At 42.5% G+C, this 23817-nt stretch overlaps 2 protein-coding genes across 5 annotated transcripts in view; one reads left to right on the forward strand and one right to left on the reverse strand.

Moving 5' to 3' along the window:
• Positions 1-5068: 5068 nt before the first annotated feature.
• On the reverse strand, positions 5069-6077 carry rprma (reprimo, TP53 dependent G2 arrest mediator candidate a). Its single transcript, XM_027012660.2, has one exon. The coding sequence runs from the start codon at positions 5840-5842 to the stop codon at positions 5531-5533; it is 312 nt and encodes a 103-aa protein (XP_026868461.1). The 5' UTR covers positions 5843-6077; the 3' UTR covers positions 5069-5530.
• Positions 6078-7225: 1148 nt separating this feature from the next.
• galnt13 (UDP-N-acetyl-alpha-D-galactosamine:polypeptide N-acetylgalactosaminyltransferase 13) overlaps positions 7226-23817 on the forward strand; it is a 32373-nt gene continuing 15781 nt past the window's right edge. Inside the window, exons 1-7 of one of the 4 annotated variants that reach the window (XM_035523716.1) lie at positions 7226-7671; positions 8250-8347; positions 11230-11527; positions 16268-16436; positions 19931-20097; positions 20268-20475; positions 22114-22284. In XM_035523716.1, coding sequence (XP_035379609.1) covers positions 11386-11527; positions 16268-16436; positions 19931-20097; positions 20268-20475; positions 22114-22284 — 857 coding nt within the window. In that variant the 5' untranslated portion in view covers positions 7226-7671; positions 8250-8347; positions 11230-11385. The remainder of the gene's footprint in view (positions 7672-8249; positions 8348-11229; positions 11528-16267; positions 16437-19930; positions 20098-20267; positions 20476-22113; positions 22285-23817) is intronic. The other 3 variants (XM_035523715.1, XM_035523714.1, XM_035523717.1) reach the window with 3 other exon arrangements.

The raw sequence follows: 23817 nt of genomic DNA on the forward strand, positions 1-23817 counted from the left end.
CTTTAATTCTGCTTGCTATGAGAACAGGGCCAGGAAAATGACTTTATTATACCAACACACGCTAAGCTCACTCTGGAGACACAAGATACCATTCAGCTTCAACTAAAGTATAAAATAATAAAATTCCCTTTCTTTTTGCTGCCACTCAACTGGCTAGAAAAGACTTCTAAACGGCACGGAGTGATAAGCTGTAAGCAGTGTGAACAATGTTGAGCTAATTTCTGGCAGGTATTGTCATGGCATTTTTGCTATGTATTATACACAACTCCGAAATGGGTTAATCAGATCCCTGGAGACCCGTTAATCCATGACCTCGCAAGTGTTATCAGCACAGGAAATGCTGTAACCTGAATTTTCCAGAACAAGGATTTGGCACTGGAAACCTTTTATAGAGGGGAAGGGTAATTCGTATCTATGAAAAGTGGTTTTGCTGGGTGCTGAGGATATCTGGTTAAAATGGGTTTCAATAGAAATAGATGCTCATGATCTTTAAACAATTTTTCAGCAACCTCAGAGGTCTTATATGAAACAAATTTCATCCTAAAACAAGCTCTACCCCTGTAGCTGTCGGTGATAATGCAACAGGTCACTGACTGGCACACACATACACACCTTTCTGTGCATGTTCCATGGTGCAGATTCTCATGAGAACAACTTTAATCTCCAAAGCCGCCAGCTGTGTTATTCCCTAAAGGGCCAGGTGCCACACGTTCAGCAGGGCTATTATTCCTGAACGAAGCCCTCATAGTCAGGAGCTGAACTGTTGCTACACAGACACACTGAAATATAGATGAACTAGAACGTAAACAGGTTAGAGACAATGGCCATGTACAAGCAGTGGTTAAATAATGCATCCATCTATTAAACACCTCAGTTTATGATGCAGGCTCTTCTCAAATATACCTTCAATAATTAAAGCGGTGACTACTGAGAAAGCAAATGCCACCATGAGATTTAGTTGTTTTTGTTAATAATTTAGCAATACGCTGTCAGCAACGCTGTAGAGGTCTGTAAAATATCAGCCCTATAATTACTGCGCTCAGTGTGACTTGATGAATGCTGTGATATTTCTGTCTCCAAAATCAACGATCCAGGCAATGATTCTCATGGGTCCTGTGTTTGCTTAGTCGTGACCTGACCATTTACAGACAAATGCAGGAGCGTTCGAAAATCACAAGTCAGGATTCGTCAGACTGAGGAAGCAAGTTTTATTTACCAGCCTGAAATATCAGACAGCAATACTCTATGACATCAGTCTGAAAGATATCTGTGATCTTTTTTAACTGTTAACTGTTGGTATCGTACTGGTGTCAGCCCTTTTTAGGAAGCCAGTCTGATGCAAGACACCCAAGATCAATGATCAATACAGCATAGGCTCATGTAAGAGAACACTACAAGTGAAGGAAAACAATACTCCAGCACTCAGTGATGGGATTTTCAGTGATGGGATTATAATCCATGCAGTGCTGGATTAGGCAGTTTGTGGGAGTCTCCAGATTCTCACGACTGAAATAAATGTTGTAATTTATGTCACGGTGGCACTGCTGTTTCTGTGTGATTAATCAGGACAACATTGCATGCAGCTGTAAAAACACTCCATTAAGATGGATGAACTCTTCCTGGAGTATTGACAATGATGAAGAAAAGAAACAAATGAAGAGGGAATTTTCCAGAACAGCTCCGTGATTATGGAACCACTCTACATTTGTTTCGGCTGAGTCGACCTTCTGAAGCATGGTTTCCATTGATCGATCATCAAATATGCAGTGTTTTTTAGTTCCCATTTTTCCTTGATGGATAGCCTTATATAAGTGGTCACATAATAGATATTCATTGTTTTTGTTTCATAACATCTCACTTTAACTCCACTCCAAAAAATGTTCAGACCCTATGCTGCCAAATTGAAAATATTCTTTAATTAAAAAAAACAAAAAACAAAACAGAACATCAACATACCAGAAGGACTCAGATAAGCAAGCATAGTATATGACAGACGTGGATGAAGAGTTCTTCCCTCTGGATTTGCAGTGACAGAAAAGGATCAACATGAAAATGACCCAATATATCTGTATAATTGTTTTCCACTCCCATGCCCCGCAGAAACCAAGACCTGCCGTAATGATTGCTTCTATCATGGTGCAGTCTGGATCTGTCAAGACCTGCCGTAATGATTGCTTCTATCATGGTGCAGTCTGGATCTGTCAAGACCTGCCGTAATGTTTGCTTCTATCATGGTGCAGTCTGGATCTGTCAAGACCTGCCGTAATGATTGCTTCTATCATGGTGCAGTCTGGATCTGTCAAGACCTGCCGTAATGATTGCTTCTATCATGGTGCAGTCTGGATCTGTCAAGACCTGCCGTAATGATTGCTTCTATCATGGTGCAGTCTGGGTCTGTCAAGACCTGCCGTAATGATTGCTTCTATCATGGTGCAGTCTGGATCTGTCAAGACCTGCCATAATGATTGCTTCTATCATGGTGCAGTCTGGATCTGTCAAGACCTGCCGTAATGATTGCTTCTATCATGGTGCAGTCTGGATCTGTTCAAGACCTGCCGTAATGATTGCCTTCTATCATGGTGCAGTCTGGATCTGTCAAGACCTGCCGTAATGATTGCTTCTATCATGGTGCAGTCTGGATCTGTCAAGACCTGCCGTAATGATTGCTTCTATCATGGTGCAGTCTGGATCTGTCAAGACCTGCCATAATGATTGCTTCTATCATGGTGCAGTCTGGATCTGTCAAGACCTGCCGTAATGATTGCTTCTATCATGGTGCAGTCTGGATCTGTCAAGACCTGCCGTAATGATTGCTTCTATCATGGTGCAGTCTGGATCTGTCAGTCACTGTCCTGATCACTGACCACCAATGCTGAGCTACCGCGCTGTCTGGCCAATCAAGCAGGAGATAGACCGCAGCCCAAGGGCCCTTTCGGACGTAATCAACTCCCGTGGGAAGAGTCACTGCTGTCCCGGATATGCACGGCTCATCCTGTGGATGTATGCACAGCTCGGATCGTTTTGGTTTGGTTTTTTGCCTTGATCCATTTTTCCCTTCCATGTACCTTTTGGATCTTTTCCTCTTCCCATCACTATCTGTGCAGATGCATAGTTTCAATCAGCTTTGTGGTTTGTGGTCCATAAATCTAGACAGCAAGGCATCTACTGAAGGCAGGATACACAGAGCTTTATGGGCAATAATTAAAGGATTGCTGATAATAAATCATACCTCACACTCTCTCTTTTTCTCTCTATATATACCTCCCTCACCCTCACCCTCAAGGTTGGGTCCAGCCAAATCTAGATCTTTAGAGCATGTACTAACTCTTCAGAGGAAAATGGGGAACACAATAACCATGAGGTACTGAGCACATTTCACATTGTTAAATAATGTGTCCACGATCTCCGTTTGAGCTGTGTGAGCTATTTCTAAGAGCTCGACAGTGTGAGCGTGAGTAGGTCAACAGAAGCGACTAATGTGGTGTGTTCATTGCCTAAATCTGCACTGTAGAAATGTGCAACCATATTTAGTCTGAGTCTTTAGACTCATTTAGAACCAGTCTGAGTTCATGTTTCTCGAAAGTCACACATTACACTTTATTAATCTTTTTTCTAAATTACATAGTAGTACAAACATCACTTCTCATCTCTCCACTCCACCTATTGACAAGGTAAATATTATACCTATTATACTATTTGCCTTTGAGCAACTTCACACAAATAGATAAGTCGCATAGCATTTCTTTTGTATTGACCTATTAAAAAAGGCAAATTTGACAATCCACAGTTTGCTCTGTGTAACAGGATAGCAGTCTTTACACAGTTATGTGTGAAATATTTTTGTGTTATAGGGACTACCTCTGAGCAAGCAAAGTTTTTAAACCAGCCAGACATGATGTCATTGTGTGGTAGCTAGATCTGTGTGTGTGTGTGTGTGTGTGTGTGTGTGTGTGTGTGTGTGTGTGTGTGTATGTGTTCCAATTATTCCTTGTGAATTTAACAAGCTTGCAGCTCTCACACCCTTATAAATAGATTTGCTTCACAACTGGCATGCATCTTTAATCAGTGACATTCTGCCTAGTCTCATAAACTCATTTGGAAGAGATTTAAAAGTTATTCATGTTTGACTTTGTATTTATGGTCAAATTATTCATTGTCATGAATATACAATAGCCTACACTATGTCAGCCATCCATAATTATCAGTAATTAGTCTACAGAATGGCACCATTTGATTAACTGTTGGCAAACTGATCTGTTAGCTTACTACTGACGTACTTATAGTAACTCCAAATCTGAACGGAAAAGGTTTATTAATGGGCTACAGCCTATCAGAAAGCCCAATTTAATGAGTGAAGATTTCATTTACACTACATTATCATGTAGCCTATACCAGTCATCAGTGAAATCCACACCTTTCCCACAATTTTCCATAAATTTTATTAATCCGGAATAATTGTCAAAGAGCATCAATCGGCGCAAACGCCGATGGCATTTTTTTTACGTCCCATTGCAGCCCGACCAGTCTCGAGATGAGCGGGTTGCGTTTACCTTTGCGAGCAGGCGGCTTAGGGCAAAGTATTTTCGTGAGACAAAATAAAGACATGGTAGCAGGCACACAGATGCTTTAAGGATCGTGGGTTGTAGTGAAACCCGAGTCCTGTGGCACATCGCTCAAACACGAAACACTCGCACGGGTCTCGTTACGGCGATAGGAAGCTGCGGGCAAGCGACAACCCGATATGAGCAGTCTGGACAGAGACCTGGCGAGTCCTCCACGTTCAAGAAGCCCATCAAGGTTTACAAATTAAAACTAATTTAAACTACATTATACTGAATATGTAAGAATGTGGCATGTCTAAACACTTATTAATCAACACAATCCATTGAAATAGCGTTATAACGATACATTGTACATACATTAGTTTTTGATGCTACTGCGCAATATGTTAAGTCAAATTTTATGCTGCAACCGCCGTATCACAAAGCAGCTTTATAGACGTCCGGGTGTGTATAGATAAAATACTTCACGCTTTTGCATAGCACATACAAAGCCAAAGAAAAACGAGTTTATGTACAATATTCAATTTATTACATCAAACATGATACACTGATGATTGTAATCAAAACCAAACGCGCATCTGTGCAGGTTTCCAAACGCAACACAATGTATTAATTTAAAAAATCAGAACTTCACATTGCATGTACACTACACAACATGCGCATCATCTCCTATGAGTTTCCACAAATAAATACTTTGGATAAACAAATGTGACTTGAAAGACAACAGCAGTCCGGGTGGTTAAGTTGGACGGTTGCGATTTTGGCGCAGAGGTGAGAACATACTTTACAGTAGCCTACGTTCAAACAGTTGGCTAAGGACACATTTAGAGCCCCTGGACTTCTGTGCCGTTATACACCAGTATAACGGAAACATTCAGTTCATGAGCTGAAGAATACAAACAGGTGGCCCATTCCTCCTTCGCTTGTGCGTAACCGGTCCATTTTCAAACTCCTGTTGGTTGACTGCGCTAATATGCGCCCACAATAACCGCTTCCACCTCCTTGGATGGTCTTCGGTCCGTCACCAAAAAGTTAATCATCCCCTCTGATTTGATGAGGAGATTGCAACCGAGAAAGAATATCCCGAAGACCACCGTAAGCGAGAGAACGCACATGACAGCTATCTGAACTACTCTCATGATGAAGAGACTTCTCTCGTCCGGTGCGGCGGCTGGAAATCCGTCATCCGTTACAACCGACGAGAAGTTGCAGCATGATAAGATTTCTTCAGTCCGGTTGTAAAAGATTCCGTTGTCCGTTTGATTAAATGTAGTATTCATTTTTGTTTCGAGTTGCAAATCAACAACAAAGACGCGGAAAATACGTCCTCACTTAAAAACCTCTTCACTGCCGTCGTATTCCAAACCACAAGTTTGAAATCAGTTTTTAAAAAGCGTAAGACCGTGTAACAAATGTTCCAATATCAGGCGCGGAGCTCCATGGACGGTTCTTTTACGCAGAGCATCCCTTGATGGACTGAGGACGACGGACATAACAAGCCGCGCGTCTGGTGAACAGTTGCAGTGGGATATGACACCTGGTGGGAAAAACCATTGGTGGAGCGCACGGGAGACCCCCGCCGTGCCCACGCCTGCCGTGACACGGGCCACACAGCGCCACCACTCTGCCATTTCTGATCCTGCTCTAAATAAGAAAAAAGTAAACTATATAAGCAAATAAGATTTTCCTTTTACAGAAAATATTTATTTTGGAATATTAAGTAATACAACAGGCTATTTTTATCCTAGATAAGAGAAATGTACCGAGTTCAAAGTCTTGGGTTTGACTTCCTCACAGCATTGTATAACTATGCCTATATTATAGCTAGCTAACGATTATTTTATTTTAAATATTATTATTATTGTGTTTATTATTTATTTATTATTTGTTATTATTTATTTATTTAAATTGTTTTATTTGTAATTATTATTTAATTTATTATTTTTTTTAATTATTTGTAGCTTTCTTTTTTCATTTTTCTCTTTCTATCACGTAATATAGAAATGTTTCAGATGCGGGTTGTGCAGATAATCATAATTCTGTTGTCCATCAGTAGGTGGCGTCTCCATAGCTGTTCGAAAACGTAAATGAAATCGGCGAGGCAGCAGATGGCAATGTTGGGCCATCTTTTAGTATTCCTTTGGCAGAAGGATACCCCTGAGCTGCAAAGATTACCTGACCAAAGTTTCTCTATAGAGTATACTAGGTGTAGTGCTGTACCCTTTGTTAAATTTTAAAAGTCTAATTTTTAGAAAGGATAAAGATTATAAAATAACAGAGAAGGATTTTACCCTAATTTTACTCTTTAACCATTGATCTCTAAATCACAAAGCATGCAACCTGTATACGACCACTTACTTCGATGACGTGGTCCTACAACACCACCACCACCACATTACTGTTAGACATATATAAACATCGCCTAAGAATGAAATAAACTGCAGTGCCTTTTATTTTAGGCCCGCGTCTTTACACCTTTTAAAGTCTAAAGCATTTTTCATTAGAAAAGCTGATAAATATGTTTGAGGTGGGATAAAACAAATTATCACATCTTTTGCGCACTTGCGCGTTGGCGTCATGCTGGACACGCCTTTTCTAGCTGACGTCATGATGGATACGCCTTTCCTCCAATCAGAGAAGACAGGTAGTGGAGCGAGCCAGTTTGTAAGCGTTTTACTCAACCTTCTCGTTAGGTTAGCGGACTCTTTTCTGCCAGGCGGGTCCGATGCCTGGGCGATTCCTGCGCCTTCTTGTCCGCATTGCCAACCTCGGAGCAACGACGTTGCAGCCGCTGCGATTTCTTATCGTGCGGACAATGTCCGCTTTTGAAGAATAACGCACGCAGCGCGTCCGAGGAACCCGCGCGCCGAGCAGCGCGCGTCTCCGGGCATGATGGAGCTGGTGCACTGCATCAGCGAGCGTGTGTGATGTAGAGGCGCCGCGTTGCTCCTGCAGGTCACCCTCTCACACACACGCAGCTGTGCTATGGCAGGACATCACAGCAGAGGGCCACCAGCTGGTGATGAGACGCAGTGAAGCGGATGCAACACGTTGCTGCGCGTCGCTCAGGTGCTCCAGGTGTCGTTCGGCTGGACACTAGGTTTATTCAGTAAGTGTGGCATGTTCCCTCGTCATTTTGCTTGCTTGCTAATGTTAATGATGAGTTGTCCGCGTAATGGCCTGCAGCCGAGCATGTTTGTACATGAAGGGTTTATTGTGTAGTGAGTCGGATAAGTGTCTGGTAAAGAGGATGAACTCATCTACATGTGAAATAGTGTATGTGGGTTCCACGTACGTTGGTTCTTGAATGATATCCAGAGTAAGAACCTGCAGTTCGGATATTTTAAAGCTACTGTAGTTTATTCACGCTTTGCTTTAATGTTGGGATCAACCCCACCTGTGCAAAGGTGGACAAGATAATGATACAGCATTCACCTACCAACAAGTTCTCTGCCAAGTTCCTTTGACTAATGAGTTATATAAAGTATGCTATTGCTAAAGGATCCAGTGCAGCAGGTCTGGGGTTTTAACCTTGCTGTAGATCTCAAGTTCAGTATGTTGTCCAAGATGTAACTTGTATTTCGCAAACGTTTTTGGATTATTTATTGTCAAGCAGAGAACAGTCAGAGATGCTGTCCTTATTATGCATGTTCTCCTCCTTAACTAGGTTACTGTGTCCCTTTACAGTGAGCTCATCAAACCTGTGTTTTGTTTCCTGAAGTAATATCCCTATGAAAATGAGAGAGGATGAAGACTAAACAAGGCTGTTATGATATCTAACCCAGGTACATTTGTTTACCTAAGATGGCAACTGTAGAGGCTGCATATCTGCATATGGTAACTGTGCATATAACATGCTGTCAGAGAGAAATTCTGTGCTCAAACACCCACCACTAACAATGCTCTGCTTTTGAGTCTAAATGAACTCTTCCTTCCACCTGAGCAATGTTGTTTATTGTTGCATATTAACCCCAGAACATGAGAAGTATGTTATCAAGCGGTAGGTTGTGGTAGGTCAAAAGTCTCAGGCAGCACTACAAAGTTTAGTTTTAACTGTTTAAGCAGAGCTGACTCTCATCTGGAATTCTGAAACCTAACTATTAAAATCAAACCTGTTTTGAAGCAGGGAAATATTCTTTCTCTCTCCAGCCCTTGATTGAGACCTGGGTAATACATTTTAATATTTTTGTATCCTTTTAGTTGACCGTCTTCCTAATATAGAAAGACAGTTTGTGAAATTCTTAATTGCTAAACTCAATTGTGTGTCACAGTGCATTAGTAAAGGAGCAGGCCATTGTGACTTTGTGCTCCTTGCAAATTAAGGTCGTGTTGACCCTCCACCAGCCAATCCCTGTTGTCCTGGCCCCCAGTGCTCGTTGAAGTGCCGTGATAATTAAGATACAGTCAGTACAGTTCTCGGGTTTTAGGTTACAGGAAGTTAATGATAATGGCTTGGGGTGTCAAAAATAAGGAAACAATACACCAACAGCGTAATTAAATCTTTCTGATTTAAGATTGGGAGGCTGACATTTATAGACTAGTTACTAGCTTATTGCATGAGGTTCAAGATAATTACAGGTGGAATCAAATCAAAGGCGTGATGTTTGTGAATATGATGTAGGAAAAGTAAGCGGTGTGTTGGTCTCTTTGCTCTACTGAGGCCCAACGTTCATGTTTTGCTTCCAAACCTGCTTTTACAAGCCGACTAACACTAATTAAGATCCCCTCTTTCTTAAGGTGGAGAGCTCATTAGTGGCAGGATGTAGAGGCTTGGCATACCCACATGCTGGTGCCCCCTTAAACTGTCCGTGTTCACCGTGGCCCACAGGGGTTGCTGCAGGACCAGTGCTGCAGGACCTTTGTACCGCCCCCCCACTCATGAAGTGCATGGTAATTAGCCTAGCTAATGACGTGAGGCCCACATGCTAAAACCGTCAAACTGCGATGCTCCGCTGCCCACTAGGACTGTTGTCTGACACACTTGCTACTCATAATGTAGTAGACTGTATGGTGTGCAGATAAAAACAACCCTAAGCTTTACAGCGTGTCCGCAGATTCAAGGCTACCAATGACAAATTTATAAGTCAAGAATACTCTCGGTAAGACCTTAAACAGAGTGCGGCATTAGAAAAAAACAGGGACCAGAAATGCCACACATTGCGCTGTCAAATGAATAGTTACTGTTTTCTGTGTTAGTCTAGTACTTCGGGGGTTAATGGTTTTATAGGGATGCTCACAGGAAGCTCAGCGCTCGTGTCTGTACGATGATTGAACAGACATTCTGCGTTTATTGACTTATCACAGAAAATGACTAAGGCAGTCATTCATGTTGGAGCCCTCTTAAAAAGCCTGTTAAGTCTCCATGGTTATTGTGCTTGGTGAGTGTGGTGCAAACCCGTGCTGTAGTGCTTGCGCAGGCCCGGCCCGGCCCGATCTGGCTGGTGCAGAGAGCTGCTGTAATGACCCTGCCTTTCCAGCAGACATGAGCCAACACGCGCTCAGCCTATGGCGTCGTGGTGCTTCACCCATACATAGCAGTGCGCCGCCAAGCAGAAGGCCAGAGAACCGACCAAGATCAGACTTGTAGTCTCTATCTGTGTGAGTGAGGAGGGAGATAAATTGTTTGAGGTGCGTTAAGTTGTTCAGTTGGTGCGCTTATGTTTTTTTAAATACGTGACAAAGTTTTCAGATTGCCACAGGAGGTCTGCTGCAATTAGAAGGCAATTCTTCAAATAACCGCGCTTGTCTGTTTTTAGTTAGAAAGAGAGACTACGGAAGGTGATAAAATTTGCAGAGTTATATGTAAAGGAAGCGAGAAATAAGGAAATAATCAAAGGTGTTATCTAATCTTAGGTTAGAAGATTAGATTTCCCTCCGGGGCACCCAGGGGTTGCTGCTTAAATATGCCCAGTGTTACAGACTCTGCCATGTTCTCAGCCTTCTCTGTTCTCCTGTAGCTGCCTCTTTTTACTGATACAGAGTGAAAAGATTTTTGTCTGTGATCAGGTAGTACAGTGCTTCCACTTTAGAATAAATTCTTGACCAGGCAGATGAGTGATGCCCAGAGACCTTGAGTCGGTTGGAGGAAGTTGGTGAGCATGAAATCAGGATGTGTGTGGCTTGCACTGTCTCTGAATACTTGTTGCTCTAAAATCTTGCACATCGTGTCTTGTAACTCACTCACTAATATATAGCAGGCTTCAAATTCTCCTTAAGGGGTCACTATTAGCACCGGTGCTTCGCATCAGTGACACTGTGTGTCCTTGTTGTGAAATGTGTACTTCTAAAATAAGATGTATTTTGTGACAATACATTTCTTCTGAGGATAAAATGACCACTTTCTGAACCAGTGTCTTGTACGCATGCTTCTATACGATGCTTGTTTGGGCCCTGAATCATTTCTTGCAGTATAACATAACATTTCTCCATTCACAGGGGTGAAATGAAACACTTACACTGTGTCACCCCTAAGCTTTCTTATTCTTTATTATTCATTGTAGCATTTCAGTATTACACTCTGTCACCAGCGTAACACCTCGCCCTTCCACTCTGTCACCAGCGTAACACCTCGCCCTTCCACTCTGTCACCAGCGTAACACTTCACCATTTTGCTGCATGAAGGCTCACACCTCGTCATGTTTCTGTGCTTCCACCCCTGTTCGCTCAGTGGGATGACGGCTCCCTGTGCACCCTTCCTCCTGTCCCGTGTCCTGCCTGGCCTCTCCTCCTCCTCCTCCTCCTCCTCCTCCTCCTCCTCCACCCTGCCTGGCTCCAAGCTCGCCCCGAGCTCCTGACGCACCACGCCGCCCCTCCTCCGAGGCCCATGCGGCGCTTCGTCTACTGCAAGGTGGTGCTCACCACCTCGCTCGTCTGGGTCCTGCTGGACGTCTTTCTGCTGCTCTACTTCAGCGAGTGCAACAAATGTGACGACAGGAAAGATGGCTCGCTCCTGCCTGCTCTCAGAGGTGAGGGCCTCCCTGTTCCCCACCACGCTCCTCCTGAAAGACTTTCCAGGTTATTTTGTGTGTGTGGCTAGCAGATCAAATCTGGGCTGTTTGTCTGTAAAGCCAAATAAAAGTAAACGCTTGAGGAGTAAATCATGAGTGGAAATCCAGACAGAATCGGCCAGGAAATAGATTGGTGATTAGAACAGTTAGACTAGTGTTGATGGGGATATTTTTGTCTCAACAAATATTTGTGGTTTGGCTGTAGAGGACAGTAAGTAGATGCTGTTTCTGCCTCCATGGTTTTCTCCTTTACCCTGAGAAAAAGCACCTATTGAAATCAAAATGAGAGTTAGGGATGCAAGTTATGAGCAGCACAGTGTTGTACAAAACAGAAGCAATCAGCCTGCCTCACTGCCTAAGGAGAGCTGTGCTATAATACTATAATAATGTATAACATGGACACACACGCACACTCAAAGCCCACGTCAGACTGGGTAGTATCTCATCTAACTTCATTTCTGAGGAGGTATCTACGTTCAGTCTTGTTTTACACACTCTTCTCCCAAACCTTCATCTCACAGGTTCACAAAGTGAATCCTGTATCAACTAAAGGAGGACGATATTAGAGTGTGGAATAGCACGTGTGAAATAGTATTGAACAGGACGTGCGAAATGGACTCCACGCGGCCGTGGCCTTCTGAACCACGGAGCTTCAGCCGGTGTCCTGCCGAGACCCGCTCGCAGTCCATGTCGGGAAGACGTTTACAAATCGTGCGATCTGCTTTGGCTTCGGATCGCGTTCGAGTTTCATCTTCTCTGGCTCACTGTAAAATCTTAGGTTCCCTGGCGACATGACTTTGTGCGTTTACTAATGTATGTTGTTGAGATAAATGACTGTCTGTCTTCCAGGTGCCACTTCCTTGGGAATGTAATACACAGCATCACTGATTTGTAACATTTCTTTTTTGCATTTACTTAGATCCCCACCCATCATTGTTCTGCAGCTAAGGGGATGAGTGTTTCTCTGCTCATCAGGTGCAGGACTGTGCAACATCCATCATGTTCTCTTTGCTGGTTAATTCGATGCAAGTCAGGTTTCCACTGATCGCCTGTACCAAGGCTATAAGGAAGGGACGCTTGTGCTGTGCTGCTTCAGTATTTGAGAAGATCAGGAAAGCCGTTAGGGGGTTGAACAGTGAGGGCAAGAAAGGCAGGGCTTAGTGTTGCCACAGTCTGTTAGCCATTCGCATGCCTGGTTTGTCACGGGATTGGGCCAGGTGATCGGTTCGGTGCTAATTGGTCATGATTTCAGTTACCTGTGCCGATGAATAAAGATAGAACAGTGGTGCTAAAGAAAATCTTGATGTCCTGTTTTCAGTTTTGTAAGTGGTACTTTTAGTTATAATTTGACCTGTAACGGCCTGTGACATATATGCTGAGCTGTAAACTCACGCGGGTGAAAACGGGCAGTGGTTTCGGAGCAGCGACGCGGATCGCGTCCCAGTCATGGCTGTAACTTCCTCGATGGACTCTTCATGTGGTCTGTGATCTATGGAGATCCTTACTTGTCTATTCATACTGATCTTCATACTATAAAAACTATTGAATTAGACAGCTTGTGTCCCCATTGGAACCCAGCTTGGAAAATAATTGACTGTGTGTATCCAATAGTCTGTTCAGGATCCTTCTGGATTAATAAATTAATTGATTGTGCAGTATATGCATGTAAATGATGACTTCATGTTGCCTGACAAGTGAGTCATATTTCATTTTCTTTCACTGGGTTCCAGTGGGCCATCTGTACACATCATGTTTGATAAGCTTGTTCATCATTTGAGACAAATATTTCTGACCTGGGTTTTGAACTGGAACTGTCCTGCACAGTTCCATTACTCATTTCTTTAATACATGCGACAAAGGTAATGTGCCATAAAGTGTTGTAAAACGCCGTAAATGTGTTGTAAAGCCCTGTACGTTTTTAACGCTTCCAGCCCCCTCCAGGTTATAAACCAGTTGCCCCGTTCATGAGTAAGTTTAGTCTACCGACATTTAGCACATGCTGGGTTGTTCCTGGTGTTCACAACCATTTCACTGCGAGTTATACTGTATGTGACAAATAAACAAAACTTGAAATTTGAAACTTGAAACACAACACTGCTTGCTAAAATCTTGGGCATTGTGAGGTTTGTTGAGATATAGCATGTGCCCAAGTGATGCAGGACTATCATATCTAATGGCTGAGGGCCAGATTCAGGGTTTGTCTCTGAGTCATTTTTGCAGATGCACCACCACAAATTCATTTCAAGCTTTAAGCTTGAGGGGAAAAGCAAATCCACTAACTCCCTTCTTCTGTTAGCTGTTCCTTGTTTGTATTTTCACAATTCTCCTTCATGCGCATGATGGCACGCTCACGTTTTAAAATACAGTCTTTCTCTCCCAGTGTTTCATAAAAAAGGTGTTCCGGTAGAATTACACATTTCCCAGTCTGCATGCTTTGGTCTCCTTTTCCCCATGACTCTCATTCATGAGGTTAGACATCGACTGCACGTGTGGCATTTAAAACAATGTGCTTTTGCTGCCCTGCTTTTCTGCTTCTGCCATCTCCTGTGTCGCACAGCAGCGCCCAGAGGAGCTGAACGGGAAGATTATTAACACGCAGGAAGAATGCTGTCAGAATTATTCCGAAAGCATGAACCGGGACTCTCGCTCTCTGTTCTCAAATGCCCGCTATTTTTGGATGAGACCACTCCACGTGCCCAGACGGCAGCGCGTGGAAGGACACTGGATAGCGGCGTCTCAAACTGCACAGGCGCTGGGTCTCAAACAGAAGTGATTTGACACTCAGCGTGCACTAAGGACTAAAGGGCGCAAGGCAGTGAAGCGCACACTGTGTAAACGTTTTTAGTCTGTGTGTGTGTGTGTGTGTAGGTGATATGTTTCTCCCTAAAAATACTTTTTTTTTTTCTTTTTTTTTTACCTCGTAATGTTTCTGCCTTTATTTATGTAGTATATTGGTGTATCTTTGAAACATTTTTTTTCATAGATATGAGCTCTCTGTTACATTGCATATGTAATCTTACATACTGATTACACATGCTACCAGACTTTTGCTTGGTTTCTATCCAGTGCAGTTCAAGTGAGAGTCTGTGCAGTGGATTGTGGCGTGATCCCAGCTAACCGCCCCGTAGACCGGCAGGTTCAACCCAGCCTCTTAACAGATAAAGCCATCAAATCAGCCAAGCCCTCAGAACCTACTGCTCATCTCCTCGGGCTTCTGGCCAAATCCTCTTAGCTGGCTGGGAGCAGACAGACATGGTAGTCCCTGCAAAGGTTACTAAAGAGCAGTGGAGATAAGCTCATTGTCACGATCACTCCCTCCCAGCTTCCGTGTTCTGTGTTTTCCCTGTCTTGTGTAATTCAGTTCCATGCCATAGTTTGGTTATCTCCACCCCTCGTTTGATTGTTTACACCTGTCCCTCATTTCTACCTTGTTTAGTTCATGTATTTAAACCCTGCCTTGTGCTTTTGGTCTTGGCTGTTCATTCAGTAATGGTGAGCAGTAGGGAGGCAGATGCATGTGCAGAGAAGGGGCAAATCTAAAAGCAGAGTCATTAGGGCAGTCCAAGGTCATAGAGCATACACAAATCCATGCATTTGTGTTTACTTCATTGCGTTTATGCGTTTGGTGAATGTTTTTGAAAGTCTGTGTATGCATGTATTTAAGTTTATATTCCGTGCCTTCGTGTTTCCTAGCCTTCGTTATAGCCTGTTTCCCCTGTTTGTCTTCGTGTGTTTTGTTTTGTGATCATGTATCCTTGTACGCTCTGGAGAGGCTCTATGACCCTGGACAGGGTAGAAACGAGGGACATGTGTAAGCAAACGAGGGGCGGAGAAAACGAAACTATGGCAATGAAGTAAAATACACAGGACAGGGAAAACATGGAAGCTGGGAGGAACTAATTATGACACTTATAACATGGCATTTCCTTTTGCTTCTGGTTCTAAACTCCTAATTACTTTAGAGGAAGTCAGAGCTATTTTGATGCTGGCCATACATTCGAAATGACTTCATATTTTGAGCATCAGAACTTGGCTGATGTGTTTTATTATTAGTAAATGTACTGTGTTTTATCTCTGGCTTCACTGCAGAACTCTGCAACAGAGGATGAATGGCTCTCGTACGGGAACATTAAAGCTGTCAATTGAGTGACTGCACGTGATGTAATGCATGTTGCTATACAATAATCAGCAACATGGGACTGAATGAACAGGTGTGCTGCTGTTTCTGCTGGTGTCTTTCTGTTTGTACTGCATGTTCTTGTGGGTGAACAGTTCCCATAATTAACATCCCTGTCCAGAAGACTAGCCTGCCAGGGTCTGCTAAGCATTCTGTGACGGTCCCGGTGTAATGTAGCTGAACCGCGGCGCTCTAGAGACAAGTGGGAAGTCCTATTCCGGGGACAGCCTCGCAGTGCGTCTGACACATTCCATAACATAGATCAGTGACTCAGAAAAACACGTGCCTCCCGGCACTTGCCACGGCATTTAAAATTCTGCCTCCCGTTCCCACTCCACTCGAGTAAGTTCGGTGCCGATCATATTTGCACAGGCTTCTTTCTGCCTTGTTGAGCTACAGCCGGGGATCTAAAAGAGCAAACACGAAAGGCGGGCCTCGCGGCTCTGACCCGTGATCCGTCCTGTGAACGGAGTGCTTAGCTCGGCTCACCCTGCCTCAATTTTCCCTCTGCCGCGCTCCAGCTGTCATGTCCCGTGCCCACGAGGGCCCGGGAGAGATGGGCAAGGCCGTGCTCGTCCCCAAGGAGGACCAAGAGAAGATGAAGGAGCTCTTTAAGATCAACCAGTTCAACCTGATGGCCAGCGACATGATTGCACTCAACAGGAGTCTGCCCGATGTCAGGCTGGATGGGTGAGTGTTTGCGGGGGCGCGTCGGCCAGATCGTGTGTGCGGGTGCGGGTGCGTGCGTGCGCACATGGGCATGTAGTGCAGCCGTGCTCTAGCCTCCTCCTCTTTCACCAAACACATTCCACCTGTCGACAGCCACCAGGTCAGATTGGCTGCTGGTTTTCATAAAGGCAGAGCTGTTATAAAATTTCCGTTTCATGGTTTGAATAAGAGAAATGGTCATTCCCCCTTTTAAAACCAGATTTACTCCTGCTGTGTTTCAGATTGACAGCATAGCGGTGCGTAAGTGCAGAATAAAAACATGCTTAACCTTTTGGAAAGAAGATCAAGAAGAGATCTTATTTTTCTTTTTCTTTTTTTTCTTTTATTTATTTATTTTTTTAAATACAAAAAAATAAAAACCAGGTGACCGACTAGATGAGAGAGATGAGAGCTCTGATCACAGCAGCCTAGGGCCCACAGAGCTGCCGGGCAAACGTCACTGCGTCCATCTCAGCCACTGATTTCCACTACTCTTCATGCCACCAGCCAGCGGCTTCTGCATTCTTGTCTGTGCTCTTGCAGGCGTTTGTTAACATCTGTTTCCCACCGAAGGCGCCGGCCTTTTTGTTTACTTTTTTTTGTGTGTTTTTTTTTTTTTCTTTTTACCTCCCCAGTTTGCCAGCGGGATGGGGAATTCTAGCAATACCAAATAAAACTAACAATACCAAATAAAACAATATAATATAAACTAACAACACCAGATAAAAAATAAATAATACAATAATAACTAAACACCAAATAATACTAAACACCAAATAAAACTAACAATACCAAATAAAACAATACAATATAAACTAACAATAGCAAATAAACTAAACACCAAATAAAACTAACAATACCAAACAAAACAATACAATATAAACTAACATTGTTGTTAGTTTACATTGTATTAACAATACCAAATAAAAAATACAATGTAAACTAACAATACCAAATAAAACAATACAATATAAACTAACAATAGCAAATAAACTAAACACCAAATAAAACTAACAATAGCAAATAAAACAATACAATATAAAATAACAATACCAAACAAAACAATACAATATAAACTAAACACCAAATAAAACTAACAATAGCAAATAAAACAATACAATATAAAATAACAATACCAAACAAAACAATACAATATAAACTAACATTGTTGTTAGTTTACATTGTATTAACAATACCAAATAAAACAATACAATGTAAACTAACATTGTTGTTAGTTTACATTGTATTAACAATACCAAATAAAAATACAATGTAAACTAACAATACCAAATAAAACAATACAATATAAACTAACAATAGCAAATAAACTAAACACCAAATAAAACTAACAATAGCAAATAAAACAATACAATATAAAATAACAATACCAAACAAAACAATACAATATAAACTAACATTGTTGTTAGTTTACATTGTATTAACAATACCAAATAAAACAATACAATGTAAACTAACACCAAATAAAACAATACAGTATAAACTAATACCAAATAAAAAACAATACAATACAAACTAACACCACCAAATAAAAAACAATACAATACAAGCTAACAACACCAAATAAAACAAAACAATATAAACTAACAATACCAAATAAAACAATACAATATAAACTAACAATAGCAAATAAACTAAACACCAAATAAAACTAACAATACCAAACAAAACAATACAATATAAACTAACATTGTTGTTAGTTTACATTGTATTAACAATACCAAATAAAAAATACAATGTAAACTAACAATACCAAACAAAACAATACAATATAAACTAAACACCAAATAAAACTAACAATAGCAAATAAAACAATACAATATAAAATAACAATACCAAACAAAACAATACAATATAAACTAACATTGTTGTTAGTTTACATTGTATTAACAATACCAAATAAAACAATACAATAAAAACTAACACCACCAAATAAAAAACAATACAATACAAGCTAACACCACCAAATAAAACAAAACAATATAAACTAACAATACCAAATAAAACAATACAATATAAACTAACAATAGCAAATAAACTAAACACCAAATAAAACTAACAATAGCAAATAATAAACTAACAATACCAAATAAAACAATACAATATAAACTAACACCAAATAAAACAGTTTACATTGTATTAACAATACCAAATAAAACAACACCACCAAATAAAACAATACAATGTAAACTGTTTTATTTGGTGTTAGTTTATATTGTATTGTTTTATTTGGTGGTGTTGTTTTATTTGGTATTGTTAATACAATGTAAACTGTTTTATTTGGTGTTAGTTTATATGGTATTGTTTTATTTGGTGTTGTTAGTTTACATTGTATTAACAATACCAAATAAAACAATACAATGTAAACTAACAATACCAAACAAAACAATACAATATAAACTAAACACCAAATAAAACTAACAATGGCAAATAAAACAATACAATATAAAATAACAATACCAAACAAAACAATACAATATAAACTAACATTGTTGTTAGTTTACATTGTATTAACAATACCAAATAAAACAATACAATAAAAACTAACATTACTAAACTAACTGCAAAAGAAGTGAATTGAAAACAACAGGAAGTTGAAGAGGCATTTGTGCTTCCATGGGAGGCTGGATTGCTGCTTTAAATGACGTGTTTTTGTTATTATTAACTGCAATTAATAAGGTGTCAATCTTATTGATTGGTCTGAAATGGTTGAAGCTGTTCTGCGATTGCGTTTACTGAGCCTTAGGTGCTCGCTGTGGGCTGTGGCATGCAGGACGTCATCCTGTACCTCTCGGGCAGATTCTGTTGTGCTCTTGGTGTCGTGGAGATGACTGTCCTCTCTGTTCATTTTCTCTCTGTTTGTTCTGCCCTTATCCATCCTTTCTGTCTCTCTGCCCCCCCTCATTACCGAGCCACCAGCACCCTCTCTAATATAGCCACATGCCTTATTTAGGATCTGACGGTGACATACCTCTGCTGGTGCCTGCGTCGTCGTGTGCCAGTAACCGGGTCATCTCGTTGTTCTGAGGAGACACTGTCCTTGCCGTCGGCACACTGGGTTGGCTGGTTTTGGGGTGGATGAAGGTTACACTTATTAGCTGGGTGTTAGTGAGCAATGTCCCTATTTATGATTTTTATTTATTTATTTTTTAAATAGGAGTACCTTATAGAAGGTCAGAGGGTGTATTAAGTGAAGACTTTTTCTCAGTGCCTTGTTAATACACATGACTCAGCTAAAAATGGCCCCTGAAGACTTTAATTAGCTCAGGTCAGCTGAACCGCATTTTGCCAGCAACATCAAGATCTGTAATAGGGGTTTGCATGGTGGCCTTCTCTCAGCTGGGACGGGAGACTTAATAATGATCCCACCAGTCTTTAGAATGGGTAGTGTGTGTGTGTGTGTGTGTGTGTGTGTGTGTGTGTGTGTGTGATCCTGCTTTCTCGTATGTCTGGCCCAGCTGTAAGACGAAGGTGTATCCAGACGAGCTGCCCAACACCAGCATCGTCATCGTGTTCCACAACGAGGCGTGGAGCACCCTGCTGCGCACCGTCCACAGTGTGATCAGCTGCTCACCCAGACACCTGCTGCTGGAGATCCTCCTGGTGGACGACGCCAGTGAGAGAGGTACCGCTGGCGTGACGCCTTTAGTCTGCTGCGCTTTCCATGGGGGAGAGTTCTCACTGCCGTGAAACTCCGAGACAACACACCGGCACTCGCCAAAAGAAGCGATCATTGTGAGCTTGGGTTTTTGCCACATGGTCTCTCTCTCTCTCACTCTCTCCCCCCCTCGACAGACTTCCTGAAAAAGAAGCTGGAGGACTACGTGAAGACGTTGGAGGTACCAGTGCGGATCCTGCGGATGGAGCAGCGCTCTGGCCTGATCCGGGCGAGGCTGAGGGGTGCTGCTGCCACCCAAGGTCAGGTCATCACCTTCCTGGACGCCCACTGTGAGTGCACAACCGGCTGGCTCGAGCCACTCCTGGCCCGTATCAAGGAGGATAGGTGAGTTCTCCAGGCTCAGCAAAAAAAAAGAAAAAAGAAAACAACATTTTGGGGGTTGAAAATGGTCTAAGAATTATTTTATTTCAGTTAAAAACTGAGCGCTGAATGTTATTATAATAAATTAGAAATTAGAATTTTTGACATTCCGCTGTTGAATTGCCGCCTTCAGCTTTGTGCGACGTGTTGGTGCGTTTCCCATCCTGCAGAGCTGCGGTAGGGCTGATCGTAGGCAGTGCTGAAGAATGTTTGTGATGAAGGGCTTGACACTGGGAAAGGAATCCATAAAGAAATGCGCCGTTTCTAGGACCAGCGAGCCTTTTAGTCTGACTTGCAAGACAGCTGAATACTATAAATAGACAAATTGTACAGATGAGACCTTCTGGGTCTCTGCTGTGTTCATGGAGATAAAAGCATTAGAAAACAAACGTTTAGATGACCAAAGCCAGTCCGTTTGGCAGGGAAAAGTGGCGCGGCAGGTTTTAGTTTGTGTGTTTGTAATCACCTTTGGACCACAGGTGATGGCCTCACTCCTGGTAACAGCTCATGGAAGAATATGACATCCCTCAGTGGCAAGGTCCAGCACATAATTACAGCTTTCACAGTTCATTCTGGCTTTTAAGTCTTCAATGCATAGCTATTTCACACAGGGCTAGGGTGGTTCCAGGTCAGAATGCTTCATCTTTTCTTGGGTGTGCACTCTTCCAGGCTACTCTGGTCTCCCATTAGGAAGGGTGCTACACTGTCTGGTCTTTAAGTACATTCCAGTTGTCTGGCTTCTGACTCTAGGTCCACTTGCATCACACTGAGGCGTAAGGTGAAGAGCTCAGGTTTAGAAGTGCATTTAGGTTGAATATCCTATTACCCCACCCCCACCCCCAGCGTGCTTGGTTCTGAACTCTGGTAGTCTCTCATCTCGACAGAACTTTCTGTAGACTCTCATTTTTAAATAGAAAACTGCGCGTGAAGTAGCAGATGCTCCGGTCATCTGGTGGTATGTGTCGTTCCTAACGGAGGGGGTGGCTGAGGCGCTGAAACGGAGCATAGAGACCTCGTGCTGGCAGCACGGTGGCGCGGCTGCGGTTAGACCTGCATCCATCTTAATGTCTTCCTTAGTAGAGGAAGAGAGAGGTGCTAGCCAAGCGCTCGCTTCTGAACACTGATGTGTGAGAGTAGTGTAATCTTCTGTGAGTGACTGAGTGAGTATGAACCTATTAATGAGTTATTCTTAAACTAAAGCTCTAATGTGGGCTCACTACTCTGCCTAACTATTTCTTTTGTTTTCTTGTAATTTTATTCATTTTTAATTCTTAATTTTAACAGTATTTTATTGTATTGGGGGAAGATTTTGGAATGATTTTAGCATAATCAAGCTTGTAAAAACATTGGTATTAATAAGCACCAGTGGTCCTGCTGCACATTGCTTTCTGAGAGCCAATTTTTGCCCAGATTAAGGCTGTCAGCTGAGTCAGTTTTTACACAAATAAACAAGGGTTTTAACTTGAGTTAATATCCCTCCAGAAGCCTCACCTCTCTGACACCAATTGACTTCAAAGCCCTGTTACTACGGCAACTTCAGGTTAAGCGTGCGAGTCTGCAGCTGACCAGATGGCTGATGGATGTGGGCTTGTGGTGTCGTAGGAAAGCTGTGGTCTGCCCCATCATCGATGTCATCAGCGACGAGACCTTCGAGTACATGGCTGGCTCGGACATGACCTACGGCGGCTTCAACTGGAAGCTGAACTTCAGGTGGTACCCAGTCCCTCAGCGGGAGATGGACCGGCGCAAGGGTGACCGGACATTGCCCGTCAGGTGAGCCGTGATGACCTCCTGGTACTTGCCTTTTGGTGCGTGATTGATAGAGGAAATTTAACTCTGTGGACAGGCGCGGCTGTTTAAGACTGACCTCCACCTGCATCACAGCCTTCTGGGTGGTGGTGTGGAGATAGAGGTGGAGGTGCCTCATGACTCTTCATAATGAGCTGGGGACTTCAGACTGCTGATTCACCATGCATGGAGTGCACTGGAGGTCTTTCTTTCTCAAGACGCACCAGTTCATCTTCTTCTGGAGGATTCCTGCGGAGATCTTACACTTCCACGCAGAGTAATGCAGCTCGTGCATGCCGAGGAACAGGCACCTCTAACAGATGCGACCTGCTCAGTCTTTGGGTTTCTTCTACTTTTTGGAAGGATTTTTTAATGGTGCTGGCATACAGTTGTATGGCACTAATGTGGTGGAGAACGTTTCTCTGGAAGCTGTCCAGCTCTGGGTTCCTGTGAAAGGCTTTTCAGCTTGCTTTGCTTAGTGCTTTTCTTACTGGTTCAGCTAGTTGTGGTGCTCAGGCGCAATGCACGGGCCCAGGTTTCTGCCTGGGAAGTCTGTGGAGAGTTTGTGGAGACAAGAACACACTTCCACACCTGCCTACGTATGGCAATTCAGAACAAGTTTTAAGGGATGGACGTTCTGTTCCAAAAAAAAACAAAAAAAAAAACCTCAGGTTGCCAAGATTGTAAATTTGCTTCAGAGTACAAGAGAACCCCATCTGTAGTCTGTTCTCACCTTAATGCAGACTCCCCAGCACGTATCACATTTCATGTTTTCAGTTATCATGGTAGAGCTGATAAGTTTTTTTGTTTTTGTTTTTTTGGAACAAAAAGAGCTCAGCATAGCAAATCTGGAATGATTTTATACAAAAGAATTATTGTAAACATCCTCACTGTGCATCTGTTTGGTATTCTTCTTATTCCTCCAGTTATCTTCTATTAGTTATATGTAATAAAGTAAAGCATCATCTCTCGACATGCATGGCACTTGATGGATGCATTCATGATTTTATTTCCGGCGTGGAAGTCTATACATCTGCTTCATCAGTGAGTAAGTTTTGAGTGCTCACCATTTGCCGTGATATTGAACTGAATCGAGGCACATATATCACTGCTGAGCTGGTACAACTGGTGCTGTACCAAAGCTCGGATATTCAGGTAAATCAATCTCAGATTCTCCTGAAATGGCAGTCATTGATTTGTGACCGTCGTCTGTTGCCTGTGGGCAACGGGGAGGTTGCCGGTTGGTCCTGGGTTTTTAGTTTAGTTTTTTTTGGGTGCCTGGCGTGCCACCTGACCGTGTGCAGCCCCTCCCTCGCTTCTCGCTTGGCCGTCTGTAATCGCCGCAAACCATTTCCAGCTCAGAAGTCATGCCGGCGTGCGCTAACCTCCAGGCACCTAGGATGCTCTCCTCAGAGATATTAGCTACGCCAGGTTTAAGTGGCCAGAGCTGGAAAGGCAGACGTGGTTCAGCTGTCTGCAGAGAAATTAACATTGTCTGTCACTCAGAAGAGCAACAAA

Source organism: Electrophorus electricus, chromosome 2 (genome assembly GCF_013358815.1).
Source record: "Electrophorus electricus isolate fEleEle1 chromosome 2, fEleEle1.pri, whole genome shotgun sequence".
In the NCBI taxonomy this organism is placed as follows: domain Eukaryota; kingdom Metazoa; phylum Chordata; class Actinopteri; order Gymnotiformes; family Gymnotidae; genus Electrophorus; species Electrophorus electricus.